Source organism: Myotis nattereri (genome assembly GCF_964212035.1).
Source record: "Myotis nattereri genome assembly, chromosome: 2".
Taxonomy (NCBI): domain Eukaryota; kingdom Metazoa; phylum Chordata; class Mammalia; order Chiroptera; family Vespertilionidae; genus Myotis; species Myotis nattereri.
Window position 1 is genome coordinate 121,684,770 of NC_138076.1, and position 19,841 is coordinate 121,704,610.

At 40.8% G+C, this 19,841-nt stretch overlaps 1 protein-coding gene across 1 annotated transcript in view; it reads left to right on the forward strand.

Annotated features, from left to right (window-relative positions):
* KDM5A (lysine demethylase 5A) overlaps positions 1 to 19,841 on the forward strand; it is a 97,375-nt gene that overhangs the window by 71,242 nt on the left and 6,292 nt on the right. The window contains exons 23-27 of the mRNA XM_081083657.1: positions 525 to 1,076; positions 1,450 to 1,593; positions 7,982 to 8,141; positions 9,721 to 9,941; positions 15,358 to 15,768. Coding sequence (XP_080939783.1) covers positions 525 to 1,076; positions 1,450 to 1,593; positions 7,982 to 8,141; positions 9,721 to 9,941; positions 15,358 to 15,768 — 1,488 coding nt within the window. The remainder of the gene's footprint in view (positions 1 to 524; positions 1,077 to 1,449; positions 1,594 to 7,981; positions 8,142 to 9,720; positions 9,942 to 15,357; positions 15,769 to 19,841) is intronic.

A 19,841-nucleotide genomic window follows, 5' to 3' on the forward strand; every position in this document is an offset into this window, starting at 1 on the left:
TTCAAGGCATACTGTCTACTGCACCCTACAGAATAATTCAAAGTTCTTTCTCTACTGATGAAATTGTCAAATATAGTAGCATTTTGCCCATTTCACACAGGAACGTTTATGTGGAAACTGCCCCCCCCCCCCACACACACACACATTTTACGAAATGATTGACAACTGATTTTTTTTTTTACTATTGATTTTTTACAGAGAGGAAGGGAGAGAGATAGAGAGTTAGAAACATTGATGAGAGAGAAACACCGATCAGCTGCCTCCCGCACATCTCCCACTGGGGATGTGCCCGCAACCCTGGTACATGCCCTTGATCGGAATCGAACCTGGGACCTTTCAGTCCGCAGGCCGACGCTCTGTCCACTGAGCCAAACCGGTTTCGGCTTATTTTTTTTTTTTTTTTTTATGGACAATGCTTGTTATTATGAGGCCCCAACTTGGAGATGATCCCTCAGCCTTAAGGATTTGGTATTTTTGGAGTATTTTGCAGTGACTCCTTTCTTTTAAATGTTCTTTGTGTACAGGTGGCAGTTTTCAAAGAACGCGAGCAAAAAGAGATTGAAGCCATGCATTCCCTCAGAGCAGCCAATCTAGCCAAGATGACAATGGTGGACCGCATAGAAGAAGTAAAATTTTGCATTTGCCGCAAGACAGCCAGTGGATTTATGCTGCAGTGTGAGCTCTGCAAAGACTGGTTCCATAATAGCTGTGTTCCCCTGCCTAAGTCAAGCACCCAGAAAAAAGGGTCTAGTTGGCAGGCTAAGGAAGTAAAATTCCTTTGCCCTCTTTGTATGCGCTCTCGAAGGCCAAGGCTAGAGACTATTCTGTCACTCCTAGTATCCCTTCAGAAGTTGCCTGTACGGTTGCCTGAAGGAGAAGCCCTACAGTGTTTGACAGAACGTGCTATGAGTTGGCAGGATAGAGCCCGGCAGGCCCTAGCCACAGATGAACTGTCTTCTGCCCTGGCCAAACTATCTGTGTTGAGCCAGCGTATGGTGGAGCAGGCAGCTCGAGAAAAAACTGAAAAGATCATCAGTGCAGAACTCCAAAAAGCAGCTGCCAATCCAGATTTACAGGCAAGTTTAGGTTTTTCTTTTTTTATTTCATGAGATAATGTTTGTCAGTGTGTAAGTACTAAGTCAAATCTATCTTACCAGTTGATTAGGAAGACAACAGTAAGTTGCCAGCAGTTAGATTATCCATAACATCTTCTTTCTATATACACCTATAGGATTTTGAATATATAACTATGTCATTTTAGTGAAAAATTATTTGGAAATATTATTCAGGTGGGCCTTGGTATCGTAGGCAAATAATTTGCTCTGTACTAACTGGTGAACTCTGTTTAGCCACTTTGCAAGTTCATTACATTTTGGTAGTCATAATCACATATTACCCATGTTTATTCAGTGTGTCTCTCTGTTCATCCTGAAATTATTTGTTGTTTAGGGACACTTACCTACTTTCCAACAGTCTGCTTTTAACCGGGTGGTGAGCAGCGTATCTTCTTCCCCTCGACAAACAATGGATTATGATGATGAAGAAACAGATTCTGATGAAGACATTCGGGAGACATATGGCTATGACATGAAGGTAATTACATGGTCAGGTGTGTAGGTACATATCTGATCACTGGGTTTGTTTAACAAGATGTTTGAGGCTTAAGAGTAGAAGAGAAAGCTAGTAATCTATTTATCTTGAGTTTATGGTGATAGCATTTTTTTCAAAGCTCCAAAAAAATATAGATTGATTATGAAATAACAGGTTTTTTTTTAAGAGTGGAATTTTAAACTTTATTTTTCTCACCATGTAACTCCTTAGGTCTTAAGAGGGACTAACAAAATTATTCTTTTAGTTACTGAAAACTTTCATGGCTGATTTAGTATTTTTTCTTTGGTTGTTAACATCTATCTAGTTATTTTTTAAAAATTTCATTGTATCTTGCTTTGAGTACTGGCTCTTCCACAAAATACCACGTGCGGGCGTGCATGTACAGTGCGATTGAAATTTCGTGGCCAATGCGCAGAAGTCGGTATTTTGTGGAAGAGCCGGTATTTTGTGAAGCTCTTTATCTGACCCTCAATTCTAAATGAGAGCTTTGCTGGATAGAGTAATCTTTTTTTTTTTTTTTTAATATATTTTATTGATTTTTTACAGAGAGGAAGAGAGAGAGATAGAGAGTTAGAAACATCGATGAGAGAGAAACATCGATCAGCTGCCTCCTGCACATCTCCCACTGGGGATATGCCCGCAACCCAGGTACATGCCCTTGACCAGAATCGAACCTGGGACCTTTCAGTCCGCAAGCCGACGCTCTATCCACTGAACCAAACCGGTTTCGGCGGATAGAATAATCTTGATTGTAGGTCCTTGCTCTTCATCACTTTGAATATTTCTTGCCACTCCCTTCTGGTCTGCATAGTTTCTGTTGAGAAATCAGCTGACAGTCATATGGGCGCACCCTTGTAGGTAACTGCTTTTCTCTTGCTTTTAAGATTCTCTTTTTGTTTTTAACCTTTTGCATTTAATTATGATGTGTCTTGGTGTGGGCCTCTTTGGTTCCTCTTGTTTTGGACTCTCTGTGCTTTCTGGACTTGTAAGTCTATTTCTTTCACCAGGTAAGGGAAGTTTTCTGTCATTATTTCTTCAAATAGTTTTCAATATCTTGCTCTTTCTCTTCTTCTGGCACCCCTATAATGTGAATGTTGGTAAACTTGAAGTTGTCCCGGAGGCTCCTTACACTATCTTCATATTTTTTAACTAGAGGCCTGGTGCACAAAAATTTGTGCACTGGGGGTGGGGATGGGGGTCCCCTCAGCCCGGCCTGTGCCCATTTGCACTCCAGGACCCCTTGGGGGATGTCCACCTGTTGACTTAGGCCCACTCCCCGGGGGATCAGGCCTCAGCTTGCAGTCAGACATCCTTCTGGCAGCCAGGGAGCCCTCGGGGGATGTCCGACTAAAGGCTTAGGCCCCCAAGGGATCGGGCCTAAACCATTAGTTGGACATTCTTAGTGCTGCCATGGAGGTGGGAGAGGCTTCTGCCACCATCTCTGCTCTGGCCAGCCATGAACCAGTTTCTGGCTGAGTGGCACTCCCTATATGGAAGTGCACTGACCACCAGGGGGCAGCTCCTGCATTGAGCGTCTGCCCGCTGGTGGCCAGTGTGCATCATAGCAACCGGTCATTGTGCCGTTCAGTCAATTTGCATATTAGCCTTTTATTATTATTATATAGGATGTCCCTACTTACCCCCTTTTGCCCCCTCTACCCAGCTCTTGCCCCCCACTTCTCTCTGGCCATCACCATACTGTTGTCTGTGTCCATGGGTTGTGCATATATTTTCTTTGGCTAATCCCTTCTTTAAATTCACTTCTTTAAATTTTTATTTTCAGATAAGTGCTTATAACTGCACTATTATATATTTTCTATTATATCATTTAGAATTAAGATATCTTTTAATTGAACCCTTGTAAATTTTAGCACAATTTAATAAATTATGCTAGAAGCAATTAGGAGATTTTTCATGTAATGCAGATACATTTCAATTAATATTTTATTAATTTTTAATTTTTTAATATTTTAATGTGAAATAATCTCATACATGTAAAAAAAAACCTATAAAATACTACAGCATATTATATGTACCCTTCACCCAATTTCTTAGGTGTTAACAATTTAAACATAACTATTATACAACTAACAAAATTTGGAATATATTTTTCTTATAATCTCTTTAATGTTACTTAATCCATTTACTTTGTTTTTGTTAATCTTCACCCAAGGATATTTTTCCATTGAATTTTAGAGAGAGTGAAGGGAAAGGGAGAGACACATTGATTGGTTCCCTCCTGCACATGCTCTGATAGGAACTGGGATCAAGCCAGCAACTGAGGTATATGCCCTTGACTGGAATCTAACCTGGGACCCTTCAGTCCAAGGGCTAATGCTCTATCCACTGAGCAAAACAGGCTGCAGCTTAATTCATTTACTTTTAATCTATATGTGTCTTTATATTTAAAGTGGGTTTTGTTTTTGATTCACCCTCATAATCTGTCTTTTAATTGGTGCATTTATGCCTCTGACTTTCAGAGTGCTTACTGATAGAGTTATTGCCATATCAGGCAGCTTCTGGGGCTTCAGGGGCCGGCCTGCGGCCTGGGACCAGATCTGATCACGGGTAGCAAGCAGGTAGGCGGCTCTGGGGCTTCCAGGGTCGACCTGCGGTCCGGGACCGAATCTGATCAAGGGCGGCAGGCTGGCGGCTTCTGGGGTCGCCCACGGGGGCCTGGATGGCGGCTTGCGCTGGCGGCTCGCGCTGTCTTGACCTGCCTGCAGTATGCAAATTAGCCGCCATCTTTGTTGGCGGCTAATTTGCATATCTCACTGATTAGCCGATGGGAGACATAGCGAAGGTACGGTCAGTTACCATGTTTGTCTATTATTTATTTTTAATTCTTTTTTCTTTTTGTTCTTCTGATTGGGTGTTCTTTGCTTCCTCATATTCGAAATCATTGATTTGATTCTTGGAATCCTCTACTGTTGAATCCCTGTAAATTATTCTTTATTTCAGTTAGTGTATGCTTAATTTCTGACTGGTCCTTTTCCATGTCTTTGGCATTATTACTAAGATTCTTGAAAGTCTCACTAAGTCTCTTGAAGGTCTCATGAAGATCCTTGAGTAACCTTATAACCGTGGTTTGCTTTCTTTCATTTGTGACATGTTGCTTTGTCTCTGCATTTTGGCTGCTTCCCTGTGTTTGTTTCTATGTATTGGATGGAGCTGCTATGTCTCCTGGAGTTGGTAAAGTGGCCTTGTGTAGTAGGTATCCTATAGGGGCCCAGTTGCTCAGCCTCCCCAGTCACTTGAGCTGGGCTCTCTAGTTGCAGTCCTTTGTGGGCTGAGTGCACAGTCTTGTTGTAGTTGAGACTTGATTGCTGTTGGTGTCACTGGGAGGAATTGACCTCCAAGCCAATTGGCTGTGAGGACCAGCTGTGACTACAGTGGGAGAGCTGCTGTGCAGGAAACACCCCTGTAGAGCTGGACTTGCTTCAGTGGGGCTTTGGTGCTCACTGAGTCTGCCTCTTGAGTGTGTCACGTATGGATGTGAAGAGTTGTAATCTGATATGGTCTGAAGCTGTCGACCAGGTGCACTGGCTCTAGGGTCTCCAGGGAGGTGCAAAATCAGCCACTGCCTGGGGCCACCTGGCAGGAGCTACAGAGAGATCTGCAGATTCCTCCTATTTGTATCGGATTTGGATATATCCAGGTGAGGCCCAGCTGTGAAGTAAGGCAGGCTGGTGCTGGATCTTGGACCTTTTATTGATAAACTAGAGGCCTGTTGCACGAAATCCGTGCATGGGGTTGGGAGAAGTCCCCTCAGCCCAGCCTGCACCCTCTCCAATCCAGGAACCCTCGAGCGATGTCCCTCTCGCAATCTGGGACCGCTGGCTCCTAATCGCTCGCCTGCCTGCCTGATTGCCCATAACCACTCTGCCTGTCAGCCTGATCACCCCTAACTGCCCTCTCCTGCCAGCCTGGTTGCCCCTAACTGCCCTCCCCTGCCGGCCTGGTCGCCCCTAACTGCTCTCATGTGCCAGCCTCATCACCCCTAACTGCCTCAGCCCCTGCCACTGAGGCTTTGTCCGGAAGGATGTCTGGAAGATATCTGGTCTAATTAGTGTATTACCTTTTATTAGTATAGATTTAGGGCATCCTGACACCAGCTGCAGCTTTTTTGGGAGATTTTAGCAAAGTCTGAAGCCTGAGCTGGAATAAGCCATTCCTATCAAAAAGCTGCTGCAAACAGCTTGGGTGGGGCTGCAAATTGGATTGGGCAGTGTCTCAGAGAATCACCAGGGCAGAGCAAACAGTGTACTCCAGGTTGATGGGGACTCACATAAGGTTGCCAGTCAGCCCTGGGACAGGGGAGTTCTTGGCCTAGGAACAATGACTCCTGTGAGCATCTCCATCTGGTAACAAGCTGCTTCCAAATTCCTGCCCTGATGCCAGATAATTCAGTTCTTCCCCTTATGTGTCTGGGTCCCCTAACTTCTCCTGGCACTGAAGCTCAGAGGAATCGAGTCCGAGTAAGTTTGTGCCTGGCCCTTTAAGAGGAACACCTGAGTCTCTGGCAGCCTTTGTGTCCCTTGGCCACAATCCCTGCTGGTTTTTCAGCCTGAATTTACGGGGACTTCTCTTCCCAGCTCTGGGACCCTGGGTTTGTGTGTGTGTGGGGGGGTGTCTGGTGTGGGGCTGGGACCCTTTGCTCCTCACGGGGCCTCTGCAGGGACGATCTCCCTCTGGATTATAAAAACAGCCTACATGGGTGCTGGACCAGCCTGATCCATGCCTTCACCCCTCCTAACCAGTTTCAACGTGCTTTCTTTTTTACTTCTCTAGTTGTAGGACTTCCATTCAGCTAGCTTTAATGCCGTTCTTAATGATGGTTGTTCTGTATTTTAGTTGTAATTTTGACATAGTTGTGGGATGCAGTGAGTACTGGCATTTACCTATGCTGCCATCTTGGTTCCTCCTATCTGTGTCTACATAATTAAAATATGTCTCTTGAGATAGCATGTAAATAGGGTCCTTTCTTGTTTGTAATCTGCATATATATGTAACTTAAAATATATGGTTGAGTCTTGTTTTTTGTGGGTTTTTTTTTTTAAGTAACATGATCTGTCTTCTCATTGGGGGTGTTTAGTCTATTTACATTTAATGTAATTGTTGACATGGTTGGGTTTAAGTTGGCCATCTTGCTATTTATTTTTATTTAAAATATTTTTATTGATTTCAGAGAGGAAGGAAGTGGGAGAGAAAAAACATCAATGATGAGAGAGAATCATTGATTGGCTGCCTCCTGCATGCCCCACACTGGGAATCGAGCTTGCAACCTGGGCATGTGCCCTGACTGGGAATTGAACTGTGACTTCCTGGTTCATAGGGCAACCCTCAACCACTGAGCCATGCTGGCTGGGTTCTTGCTATTTATTTTTTATTAAGCCCCTCCCCCCCTTTTTTTTGTTCCTTTATTTTACTTTTTATTGGTTTCTTATATTTTTGTATTTATTTAATTTTTTTTTTTCAGTGTTTCCTCTAGGGCTAACAATTTATCTTTAACTTATCAAAGTCAATATTGTACCTCTTCACATTTCATACTTCACTTGGGACGTAATTTTTTAAATTTGTTCTTTTTTTTTTTAAATATATTTTATTGAGTTTTTACAGAGAGGAAGGGAGAGAGAGAGAGAGTTAGAAACATCGATGAGAGAGAAACATCGATCAGCTGCCTCCTGCACATCTCCCACTGGGGATATGCCCGCAACCCAGGTACATGCCCTTGACCGGAATCGAACCTGGGACCCTTCAGTCCGCAAGCCGACGCTCTATCCACTGAGCCAAACCGGTTTCGGCTAAATTTGTTCTTATGATTTTCCTTCATTACCTCCTGTTCACCATTCTTTCCACTTTGAAAGCCTAACAAAGTTTCCTGCTTGAGTTACAATGAAATGAATAGAATTAAGGTTAGAAAAGACCATTCCATTCTAAAAAGCAACAGATGGTGCAGGCTATAGTACAGATGTGTTACTTTTTAGAATTTGTTTGAATAGGGAAGAAGATAATGAACTGCTGCTATCCCTAAATTTTCAGTGAGTGGTATTGTCTTCCAGAATCCTGTTATAAAACCTTTTAAGTACTCTGTTTAATTAAGGATAATCTCATGCACCCTACAAGGAGAATCAGGTGTTATATTAGTCATTGAGCTTTTATCTTTCTCCTGACTCACTCTTTTATAATTTTTGTGCTGCTGGGGGTAGGACTCTACACCAGGGCTTTGTAAACATTTTCTGTGAAGTAATAAATATATTAATATATTAATGCTTATTAATATATAATATTACTATGTATATTAATTATTTTAGGCTTTGAGAGCTACAGTGGTTCTAATTTTTAATACCCCTCTTTGTTTCTTCTTCAGGGCACAGCCAGTGTAAAGTCCTCCAGTAGTCTGGAACCCAATCTTTTTTGTGATGAAGAGATTCCCATCAAGTCTGAGGAGGTGGTCACTCACATGTGGACAGCGCCCTCATTCTGTGCAGAACATGCTTATTCTTCTGCTTCTAAGAGTTGTTCTCAAGGTATTACCCTTTAAAACAGTGTGGAGAAGATTAGCCTGAAACCAGTGAGAAAAAAAACCATTGTATTAATCAAGACTATGAATCCCTCTTTAAATACATAATGTTTGCCATGAAATTTTATTAGAACCTGAAAATGTCCCTATTTGCATTTTCTGTCATTAGGTTGATAATCTGAAAACTTACATAGAACTATTGAATTCTAATTTAGAAGAACTTTAGAGGCCATCTAGTCCCATCTCTCATTTTTATAAAATCTCTGATAAGGAATCATTTAGTCTTTTTTTGTTTTTGTTCATTATGAGTTCTTAAGGAACTTGCTGCTTTTTAAGAATATTCATTCTAGTTTCGGAAAGCTTTAATTGTTAGAAAGTTTTTCCTTTTCTTTGTATATAATTTCTCTGTTATGTTCACTTTTTTCCCAGTGAAAATAAGTCACATTGCTTTAGGATACACCTCTGGAAAATGGAGGGTGTTCATCTCTTCATAGTAAAATTCAGAATTTTATGGGACAGCATATTACAATTTACCTTTGAACAGTGCAGGGGTTAGGGGCACTCACTCACTGTGCAGTCAAAAATTAGCACATAACTTAAGCCAGTCCTGTGCATACACAGATTCCCAACCTCAGATAAAAAATACAGTTGACTTGCTCTGGGTGGGGTGTCTCAGTGGTAAAGCCTTGGCCTGTGCATCTAAGGAAGATCATGGGTTCGATTCCTGGTCAAGGGCATGTATCTAAGTTGCAGGTTCAATCCCTGGCCCTGGTCAGGGCACATGTGGGAGGCAACCAATTGATATGTCTCTCTCACATTGATGTTTTTCTCTCCCTTTCCCCCTCCCCCCTCCCTCCCTCTCCTCTCTGCCTTCCTTCTTCCCTCCTTTCTAAAAATCAATAATAAAATAGCCTTGGCCGAAGATTAACAAAAACAAAAAAATAGTTGACCCTTGAATTTGAACTACACAGGTCCACTTATACACCAATTTTTAAAATCTGCTTTAAAGTGGACCAGTTATTCAGATATAAGTGGGCCATGATCTGTGTAGTTCAAACCTGCCTGTCCAAGGGTCAGCTGTGTTTGTTGTCTGTTCATTAGAAAAATAATCACTTACTTATGTAGGGCAGGTATATGCTTAATCTGTTGGTATCCTCTAAAAGGAAGAGAGCATGGGTTAAGAGATTCTTTTCTACTAGGGGCCCGCTACACAAAATTCATGCAAGGGGCTCGGCCCTCACAGCCCTGGCTTTGTCCGGAAGGTTGTCTGGAAGGTCCTTTGGCCGTCTGGTCTAATTAGCATATTGTGCTTTTATTATTATAGATTCCCCTTCTTCAGTCACAGGATAAACAATAAGGAACCAGTTTTGTACTCTAAACCAATATTTTAGAGTGCGTATTAGAATTCTAGATATTTTTGTTCCATATTTGTTTTTAGTTTCATTTTCACTTTAATACTGATGCAATCAATTAGAATGTCTAAATTATTGGGGGTGAAAGAACCATTCCCCTAATTATTTACTTTGGAAACATTACATTTTTTTCATAGTTTTCATTTTTATTTTGTCTTACAAATTTTTGGAAAGGTTCTAGCACCCCAAGGAAACAGCCACGGAAGAGCCCTTTGGTGCCCCGAAGTTTAGAACCTCCAGTGTTGGAGTTGTCACCTGGGGCTAAAGCCCAGCTGGAAGAACTTATGATGATTGGAGATCTCCTGGAAGTATCTCTAGATGAAACTCAACACATATGGCGGATTTTGCAGGCCACACACCCACCCTCTGAAGACAGATTCCTGCATATCATGGAGGTATGGATTTAAAGCTTACTAGAACAGTGATGGTAAAACTATTTAGAATGCCCAAGTTCCTTAGAAGAACCATAAATGCTGGCAAGGCAAGATGGCTGAGTGTGTAGCATTCTGGCTCTCCTACTTTCTGATTAAATCAAAGTAGTTCTCTTTTATGGTTTTCTTTATTGAGATTTTATGTGATATGTAATTTTGGGGAAAATAGACCATTTCTGCTAAAAAGAAAGGGGGTTACTGAAAATCACCAGCTTAGAACAGTTTTCTTAGACCAGACTCCTGTTAATCAAAGGCCCAAAAGTTAGGCAGGGGGAAATATTGTGGTTAAAAAAAGAAACATACCATGTCTTGGCTCATGCTACCAACTTTTTAAAAATCTCTCACGGAGCTTCTGACCTTGGCATGCCTCATACCTCATACCTCTTGATAAGTGTCCCCAGGCTTGGCATTAGTGGCAGCCAGCCTTAGTTTGAGGCTGCCAGCCTTAGCTTGGCCTGCTCTAGGCACCTCAAGCCCAGCACACGTAGCAGCCATCTGCAGATTGCTTTGTAGCTCATGACAGGTCATCCTGGGCAGGACACAGATGGCAGTTGACCTTGGCTTGCACCTCCTGGTAGGCCCCAAAGCCAGCGCACCCAGTGGACAGCTTCAGACCATGCTGAAGTACCATCCAACCACCTCCATGAGCAGCAACCCAAGTGGTGGACTCAGCAAGCATTAGAGCCCTTCTTAAGTGAGTCCAACTCCATGGGGTCGACCACTGCACAGCATGTCCTCCATGGTGGTTGTGGAAAGTCCTTGCAGCCAATTGACCTGGGGGGAAAATCCCTCCCATTGACATGCCAACAGCAATCAGGACTCCACTACAATAGAAGGGTGCACACAATCCACATGGGGAGCACATCTGGAGTGCATAGTTTAGGGTGACTGGGGAGTCTGTGCCACTGGGTCCTACAGGACACCTAACTATATAAGGCCACTCTACCAAGACCTGAGATGTAGCTCTGCCTAAAACATAGAAACAAACTCAGGGAGGCTGCCAAAATGAGAAAAAGAAATATGTTTCAAATAAAATAACAGAACAGAACTCCAGAAAAAGAACTAAACAAAATGAAATAAGCAATCTATCAGTTCAAAACACTGGCTGTAAGGATACTCAAGGATCTTGGTGAGAACTTCAACAAAGATAGGAAACATAAAATAGAACCAGTTAGAAATGAAGACTACAATAACAAATTAAGAATATATTACAAGGAATCAGCAGTAGAGTAGATGAAACATAGGATCAAATCAGTGATTTGGAAGATAAGAAAGCAGAAAATTACCCAATCAGAACAGTGAAAAGAAAAGAAAAAAAAAGAATAGGTTAAGAAGCTTCTGGGACAACTTCAAGTGATGATGGAAAACTTCTTTAACTTGGTGAATGAAATAGACACACAACTCCAGGAAGCACAGAGCATCCCAAACAAGATGAACCTAAAAAGACCCACACCAAGACACATCATAATTGAAATGCCAAAGATGAAAGACAAAGAGAAAATCTTAAAAACAGCAAGAGAAAAGCAGTTAGTTACCTATAAGGGAGCTCCAATAAGATTGTCAGCTGATTTCCCAACAGAAGCTTTGCAGGCCAGAAGAAATTGGCTTCTTATATTCCAAGTAATGGAAAGCAAGGATCTGCAACCAAGATTACTCAACAAGGCTCTCATTTAGAATTGAAAGACATACAAAGAGATTCTCAGACAAAAAAAAGCTAAAGGAATTGATCACCACCAAATCAATATTACAAGCAATGTTAAAGGATCTTCTTGAAGAAGGAAGAGGAGGGTCAAAAAATATGAACAATAAAATGGCAATACATACATCTATCACACTAGCTGGTTTGGCTCAGTGGATGGAGTGTTGGCCTGCGGACTGAAGGGTCCAGGGATCAATTTCAGTCAAGGGCACATGCTCAGGTTGAGGGCTCAATCCCCAGTAGTGGGTGTACAGCAGGCAGCCAGTCAATGATTCTCTTTCATCATTGATGTTTCTGTCTCTCTCTCCCTCTCCCTTCCTCTCTAAAATCAATAAAATATATTAAAAAACAACAACAAAAAACCACTTATCAACCATTACTTTAAATGGAAATGGGTTAAATGCTTCAAAAGATAAATGGTGGCTGAATGGATCACAAAAGAAAACCCTTACATATGCTGTCTATAAGAGACTCACTTCAAATCAAAAGACACATACACACATAGACTGAAAGTAAAGGGATGGAAAAGGATATTTCATGACAATGGAAATGAAAAGGAAAATAAAAACTGGTGTATTAATACTTTTATCAGATAAAATAGACTAAACTAAAGACTATATAGAGACAAAGTAAGACCCAGCTATTTCACTTCTGGGTATTTATCTGAAGAAACTCAAAACACTAAATTGAAAAGACATGCATCCATATCTTAATTGCAGCATTTTCAGTAGCCAAGATAATAGAAGCAACCTAAGTGTCCATCAATAGATGAATGAATAAAGATGTGGTGCATATATACAGTGGAAAATGACTCAGCCATTAAAAAAAGATAAAGAATGAAATCTTGCCATCTGCAACAACATGGATGGACCTAAAAGGTGCTGTGCTGTGTGAAATAAGTCAGACAGAGAAAGACAAATCCATATGATTTCACTTATATGTGGAATCTAAAAAACAAAATAAATGAACATGCAGAACAGAAACAGACCCATAGATACAAGAATGTTTTGATGGTTGTTAGATGGGAGGGGTTTGGGGGTGAAAAGGGTGAAGTGATTAAGAAGTATAAATTGGTAGTTACAGAAAGTTCATGGGAATATAAAGTACAGCATAGAGCATATAGTAAAAAATACAATTACTTTGTATGGTGTCAGATTGATGATCACTTTGGAGTGAGCACTTCATAAGTTATATAAATGTCTAATTGCTGGGTTTTACACTTGAAACTAATATTGTACATTAACTGTAATTGAAACAAAAATTAGTTAAGAATTAAAAAAATTATTTTTTTAAATGAAGGTTTCTAATGAAATGGTTATATAGAAGTGGAGATGGAGAGTCCACATTCGTCTATTATACTTGCGTAACAGTTTATAATATAGTCAGTGTTTATAGATCCGTGATCTCATTTGATCCTCACCATAATCCTGAAAGGGAGAGTGAAAAGGATAGACAGAGCAAGTATTTAGCCCTTCTGTATGTGAAGAAATTTAGGATCCAAGAGGTGGAAACTTGACTAAGGTCACACATGTAGTAAAAACAGAGGGACCTGGTTTCTAACTCTAGCATTTGATTTCTAATATTCTTTTCATTATTTGTTTCCATGTAATGGAATGGTACAGTGTCACCAATAGTTGATACAGATTCACTTAGCATATTATAATTTGCTAATAATTATAATTTAGTTTGATTTTGTTTGGAAGTCAGATCCTAGGTGTAGCCTAATATAATGTTTTCCAGTCTATAGAGCACTTTCTTCACATTCATTATCTCATCTGATCCTTTTATTTTATATGTAAAGAAATATAAAGTATTCAGAGGTTAAAAATTTTATCAAAATGTGATAGACTTAGACATTTATAATACAGTGGGTTGTTGTTGTTTTTTGGATTCTGAAGATTTTTAGGTCCTTATCAAAGATTTTCCAGTCTTGAATTTGTGAGAAAATTCTGATTCTTTATCCTTTACTACTCCCCTATCACCCAACCCCTCCCTTCGGTAACCACCATGCTGTTGTTTCTCTGTCTTGTGAGTTTATATCCCACATATGAAAGAAATCATATGCTTCTTAGCTCAAGTATTATTTCCTAAGTAATTATCAATATTTATAATTTTTTTTCAACCTCCATCCTTGTTCTTCCTATTACTAGACATACCTTTACTATTAAAATTCTAACATTTATTGCATTGGCACATAATAGCAACAATATTCGGAAGTTGAAAAGAAAAATGATACATTTTTTGCTTTGTCACATCAACTATTTTCTAGCTCTTGCTAAAGTCACTACATACCTTTTGTATTGAGATCATGATACAATTTTGTATGTTTTGATAACATTTCTAATAACTTCTTAACCACCTAGAATTTATTGAATTAAGAACTATTGTAGTAGTAAATGAAAACCAAAAAAGTTATTATGTAATTTAATATACATTTAGTACATTTAGCTTTCTGTGTATGATTTCATCTCAAATGGATGCTACAGGTTATGTTAATATACTAGAAGCCCAGTGCATGAAATTTGAACACAGGTAGGCTTCCTAGGCCTGGCCTGTGATCAGGGATTGGCTGGCCTGGGGCCAGTGGGCTGGGGGCAGCTCCTGCGTTGAGCATCTGCCCCCTAGGTGGTCAGTGCACGTCATAGCAACGGGTTGTTCCACCGGTTGTTCCGCTGTTTGGTCGATTTGCATATTAGGCTTTTATTATATAGGATGCTAACAATGTGTGTTTTTTCCCTTAGCAAGCTAAAAATAAGTGAAATATTTTATTTAGAGCTTGCCATTATTATTTTTTTTAAATATATTTTATTGATTTTTTACAGAGAGGAAGGGAGAGGGATAGAGAGTTAGAAACATCGATGAGAGAGAAACATCGATCAGCTGCCTCCTGCATACCTCCTACTGGGGATGTGCCCACAACCCAGGTACATGCCCTTGACTGGAATCGAACCTGGGACCATTCAGTCCCCAGGCCGACGCTCTTTCCACTGAGCCAAACCGGTTAGGGTATATTTTTTACTATTGATTATCTTCATTGAATATTACATTTGCCTTCTTAAAGTGATTTTTAAATATCTAGGACAGCGGTTCTCAACCTGTGAGTCGCAACCCCTTTGGGGATCGAACGACCCTTTCACAGAGGTCACCTAAGACCATCGGAAAATACATATAATTACATATTTTTTGTGTGATTAAACACTATGCTTTAATTATGTTCAATTTGTAACAATGAAATTGGGGGTCACCACAACATGAGGAACTGTATTAAAGGGTCGCAGCATTAGGAAGGTTGAGAACCACTGATATAGGATATTCATTGTAGTACAGTGTACACTACACAAAATTTACCATTTTAACTTTTTTTTTTTTTTATTGCTTAAAGTATTACAAAGGGTATTACATATGTGTCCATTTCATTTTAACTTTTTAAGTATACAATTCAGTTGTAATAATTACCTTCACAATGTTGTGCAATGATCACCATTATTTGCAGAACTTTTTAAATTAGCCCAAACAGAAACTCTCTACCCATTAAACAATAAATCCCATTTCTGTCTCCCCCAGTAACCTCTGCTATACATTTCTCTATGTATTTGACACTTCAAGATACCTCACATAAGAGAACAAAACTGTTTTTAAATGTCTTGCTTAAAAATTGTTTCTAATTTTATATTTTTGAAGGATGACAGCATGGAGGAGAAACCATTAAAAATAAAAGGAAAGGACTCTTCAGAGAAGAAAAGGAAACGGAAGCTAGAAAAGGTAGAACAACTTTTTGGAGAAGGAAAACAGAAGTCCAAAGAGTTAAAGAAAATGGATAAACCTAAAAAGAAGAAATTAAAATTAAGTGCAGAAAAAGCAAAGGAGCTGAACAAACTAGCCAAGAAACTAGCAAAAGAAGAAGAGAGAAAGAAAAAGAAGGAGAAGGCTGCTGCAGCCAAAGTTGAACTTGTGAAAGAGAATACTGAGAAGAAGAGAGAAAGAAAAGTGCTGGACATCCCCTCAAAGTATGACTGGTCAGGAGCAGAGGAATCTGATGATGAGAATGCCGTGTGTGCAGCACAAAACTGTCAAAGGCCTTGCAAGGATAAGGTGAGTTCTAATGGGGTGTAGTCAAGTGTGAGAGAGGACAAGGAGCAACAGGCGTGGAGACATGTTTGATATAATGATAGTCTGTTTTTGATCCCAGGGTTTGGGCTTCCAACAAAATATGTTTTCTACAGTTTCTATAAAGTGTTTTGAATTATGAGGCTCTTAGATCAATGTGATTAGTAGAAGAAATGTTGTGTTTTAAAAATCATATATTTAGTGAACGTAATGCAACGAGCAGAGAGGAGCTATGTGATTACCCGGAACAGCGGTACTTTTCATATGCAATTGGCATAAAAAGTTTCAGAATAGTCTTACACCTTCCCTATAGGGTGACTCGGAGAACTAAATATCTTGTTAGTTACCCACAGTGGCCTGAAAAAATCCTGGGCCAATATTCTAAGAGTTCTGGTAAATTGCATTAGGATTTGTTCTAACGACATAAAGCTTAGGGGTTAAGTCTTCCCTTTTTGGTCTGTGTCTTATCTACACTCAGGCCTATTGTACTCTCCTCAATGAATATGATTTTATGAAATCCCTTGTAAAAAAATAAATAAGACCTTTAAAGATAATGTTTAAAAATTTTAGTCCTAAGTTTTAAGTATAATAATTATGTATATTGGCCATTCTTTAAGTAATATTTATATTCTGAGAAAGATCAATGGACTTTATGAAAAATCTCAGTTCATAAAATGACTAGAGGCATCAGTTATGGTTCCCATCAAGATAATTAGTAAATTCATAGTTCTAATTTTATGTTCATTATACCACTTGGTATATAGAATTTTAATAGCTCTTCAATTTGAATATATGAACAGAGTAAATACAACTGCAAGAGTGTTAGAGCTTGAAGAGGTCACTGTACCCAGGGTTCTTCATTTTATAAACAATGAAACCAGAACTCAGTGAAGATAAATGATGTGACTAATGTCACAGAGCTAATTGGTGGCAAAATTAAAAGTAGAACCTTAAGCCAAAACTGGTTTGGCTCAGTGGATAGAGCGTCGGCCTGCGGACTGAAAGGTCCCGGGTTCGATCCCGGTCAAGGGCTTGTACCTGGGTTGCGGGCACATCCCGAGTAGGAGATGTGCAGGAGGCAGCTGATCGATGTTTCTCTCTCATCGATGTTTCTAACTATCTCTCTCCCTTCCTCTCTGTAAAAATCAATAAAATATATTTAAAAAAAAGAAGTAGAACCTTAGTTACCTGCCCCCACACAGCAGGTTCTCTCCACTAATATCCTTCCCCCACCATTAATTGAGATGTAAATACAAAAACACATTCCAAAACTTAACATTTATATTTATATAGTTAGTAAAGTTTTATATAGTAAAATACATAGCCCATGGTCTTACTTCCCAAGGTTAGTAGCTATAAAAATTTTTGTGTGTTTCCTTCTAATCCTTTTTTATAGTTTATTTTATATCATGTCATACTGTATTCACTTTTTGTATCTTTATTAATTTCATAAGCATTTCTATCTACACTAATAAAAGAGAAAAATGGTAATTGGCGTACGGCGATACCGTTTTCATTGGCTAATCAGGGCTATATGCAAATTAACTGCCAACTAAGATTGACAGTTAACTGCCAACAAGATGGCGGCTAATTTGCATATGTAGGCACAATGCAGGGAGGCGAAAGGGAAAGCAGGAAGAAGCCCCCTGCCACTGACAGCGATCTGAAACCCAGGGGGGAGGTAAGAGCTGGGGGACAGGGCAGAGAGAGAGAGAGAGAGAGAGAGAGAGCGAGAAAGGGAAAGAGAAAGAGAAAAAGAGAAAGAGAAAGAGAAAGAGAGGAAGGAGAGGGAAACATTGATGGGCTGCTTTCTGCCCTGCCCCCCAGCCATGATCGGAGAATCAGGCGCCTTTGCCGCCCTGGCCAGTGATAGCAGGAAGTAGGGGTGGAGCCAGCGATGGGAGCTGGGCACGGTTGAAGCTGGCAGTCCCAGGAGCTAGGGGTCCCTTGCCTGGGCCTAAAGCGAAGCCCACGATCGCAGCGCCCCCCGCTGCCACTGCAGGTCCCCGCTGCCTGGGCCGGACGCCTCGGCCAGAGGCATTAGGCCTGGGCAGGGGCGGAGCCTGCAACCGCGGGGAGCTGGGGGTCCCCTGCCCAGGCCTGACACCTCTGCCGGAGGCCTCAGGCCTGGTCAAGGGGCCGATCCGGTGATTGGTGATCGGAGGGTGATGAGAGTCAACTCCTCTGGCCGAGGCATCAGGCCTGGGTGGGGGGCGGAGCCGGGGATTGGGGGGATATGATGGTCCCCTTGCCCAGGCCTGAAGCCTGGGTCAGAGGCGTTAGGCTTGGGCGGGGGGTGGAGCAAGCGATCAGAGGGAGATGGGGGTCCCCTGCCCAGGCATGATTCCGGGGCCAGAGGCCTCAGGCCTGGGCGGGGGCCAGAGCCAGTGATCGGGGGGAGATGGGGGTCCCCTGTCCAGGCCTGACGCCTCTGGTGGAGGCGTCAGGCCTGGGCAAGGGGCCGATCAGGCGATCGGAGGGTGATGGGGGTCAACGCCTGAGGGCTCCCAGTATGTGAGAGGGGGCAGGCTGGGCTGAGGGACACTCACCCCCCCCCCCCCACCACCACCCAGTGCACGAATTTCGTGCACCGGGCCCCTAGTATACTATAAACATTTTAATGGGTACATTATATATGTGTGTACTGTTTTTATCTTTTATTTTGAACTTATTCTCGTCTGAGTTTGTTTATTAAAGAGGCTGCTGAAAGGCTGTTTCTCTTTGGGTATTAGTAGCTCAGTGTTGGCAAAAACTTTTTTTCTTTCTCTTTAATTGTATGGCAGTCACCAAAATATGGTATTTCTTTTTCAAGCTTTCCTGTTATCCTTACAGTGTTTAAATCTATCATGAATCTTTTACCTTCTCTTTTTGTTCTCCTTTTCATTTAATAATCTCTTCCCTCTTTGCTCAGCATTTTAAATATGGCTTAGTTCATCTATTGTTATCCCTGTTATCTTCCTGTAGCATATAAACACTACACACAGTTTTTTTGCATCTGTTATAAAAAAATTTTTAATACTTTTTAAAAAATAGATTTTTAGGGAGAGAGGAAAGGAGAGGGAGGGAGAAACATCCATCGGCTTCTAGGGATCTAGCCCGCAACCTGGGTATGTGCCCTGATCAAGAATTGAACTGGCAACCTTTTGGTGCACAGGATGATGCCCAACCAACCGAGCTACACCAGCCAGAGCATAAAATTTTTTAATTAACTTGCTTATTCTGAGGGTTATAAGATTACAGGTGAGATAATCCCTATGAAAGCACTTGTTAACCAAAAATGCAATGTAAATGTTAAGATGTGATCATTATTGCCCTGGCTGGTTGATTCAGTTGGTTGGAACATCATCCTGTACACCAAAATGTGGTGGGTTTGATTCCTAGTCAGGGCACATACTCAGGTTGCGGGGTTCAATCCCCACTCAGGGTACATGCAGGAGGCAACCAATTGATGTTTCTCACATTGATGTATCTCTCCCCCTTTCCTCTCTCTCTCTAAAATCAATTAAAAACACACACCCACACAAACATATCCTCAGGTTTGGATTTTAAAAAGTAAAAAAGATGTGATCATTATTATTAAATGAGCCCTAAGATTTGCTCCTAACATTATAAGAAAGTTATGTATATTGTGATGGAGTAAAAGGAGATTTAACATTCAGAGAAAATGTTTATTTTATTTTTTATTGATTTCAGAGAGGAAGGGAGAGGGAAAGGAGTGATAGAAGCATCAATAATGAGAGAGAATCATTGATCAGCTGCCTCCTGAACACTCCACACAGGGGATCGAACCCACAATCTGGGCATATGCCCTGACCGGGAATCGAATCGTGACCTCCTGGTCCATAGGTCAACGCTCAACCACTGAGCTACGCCGCTATTTTAAATTGTTAATACATATACAAAGGTGAGCAGTGTGAGCCTTAACAGAAAAGGAACAGTAAATATAGTATTTCTGTAATGTGTTTAATTTTAAACATTATTTCAGATTTTAAACGTTTTGCCTATCCTAGCTGTTGTGCAATTTTTGTGATTCTTCAAGTTTGTTCCTGATACCAGTT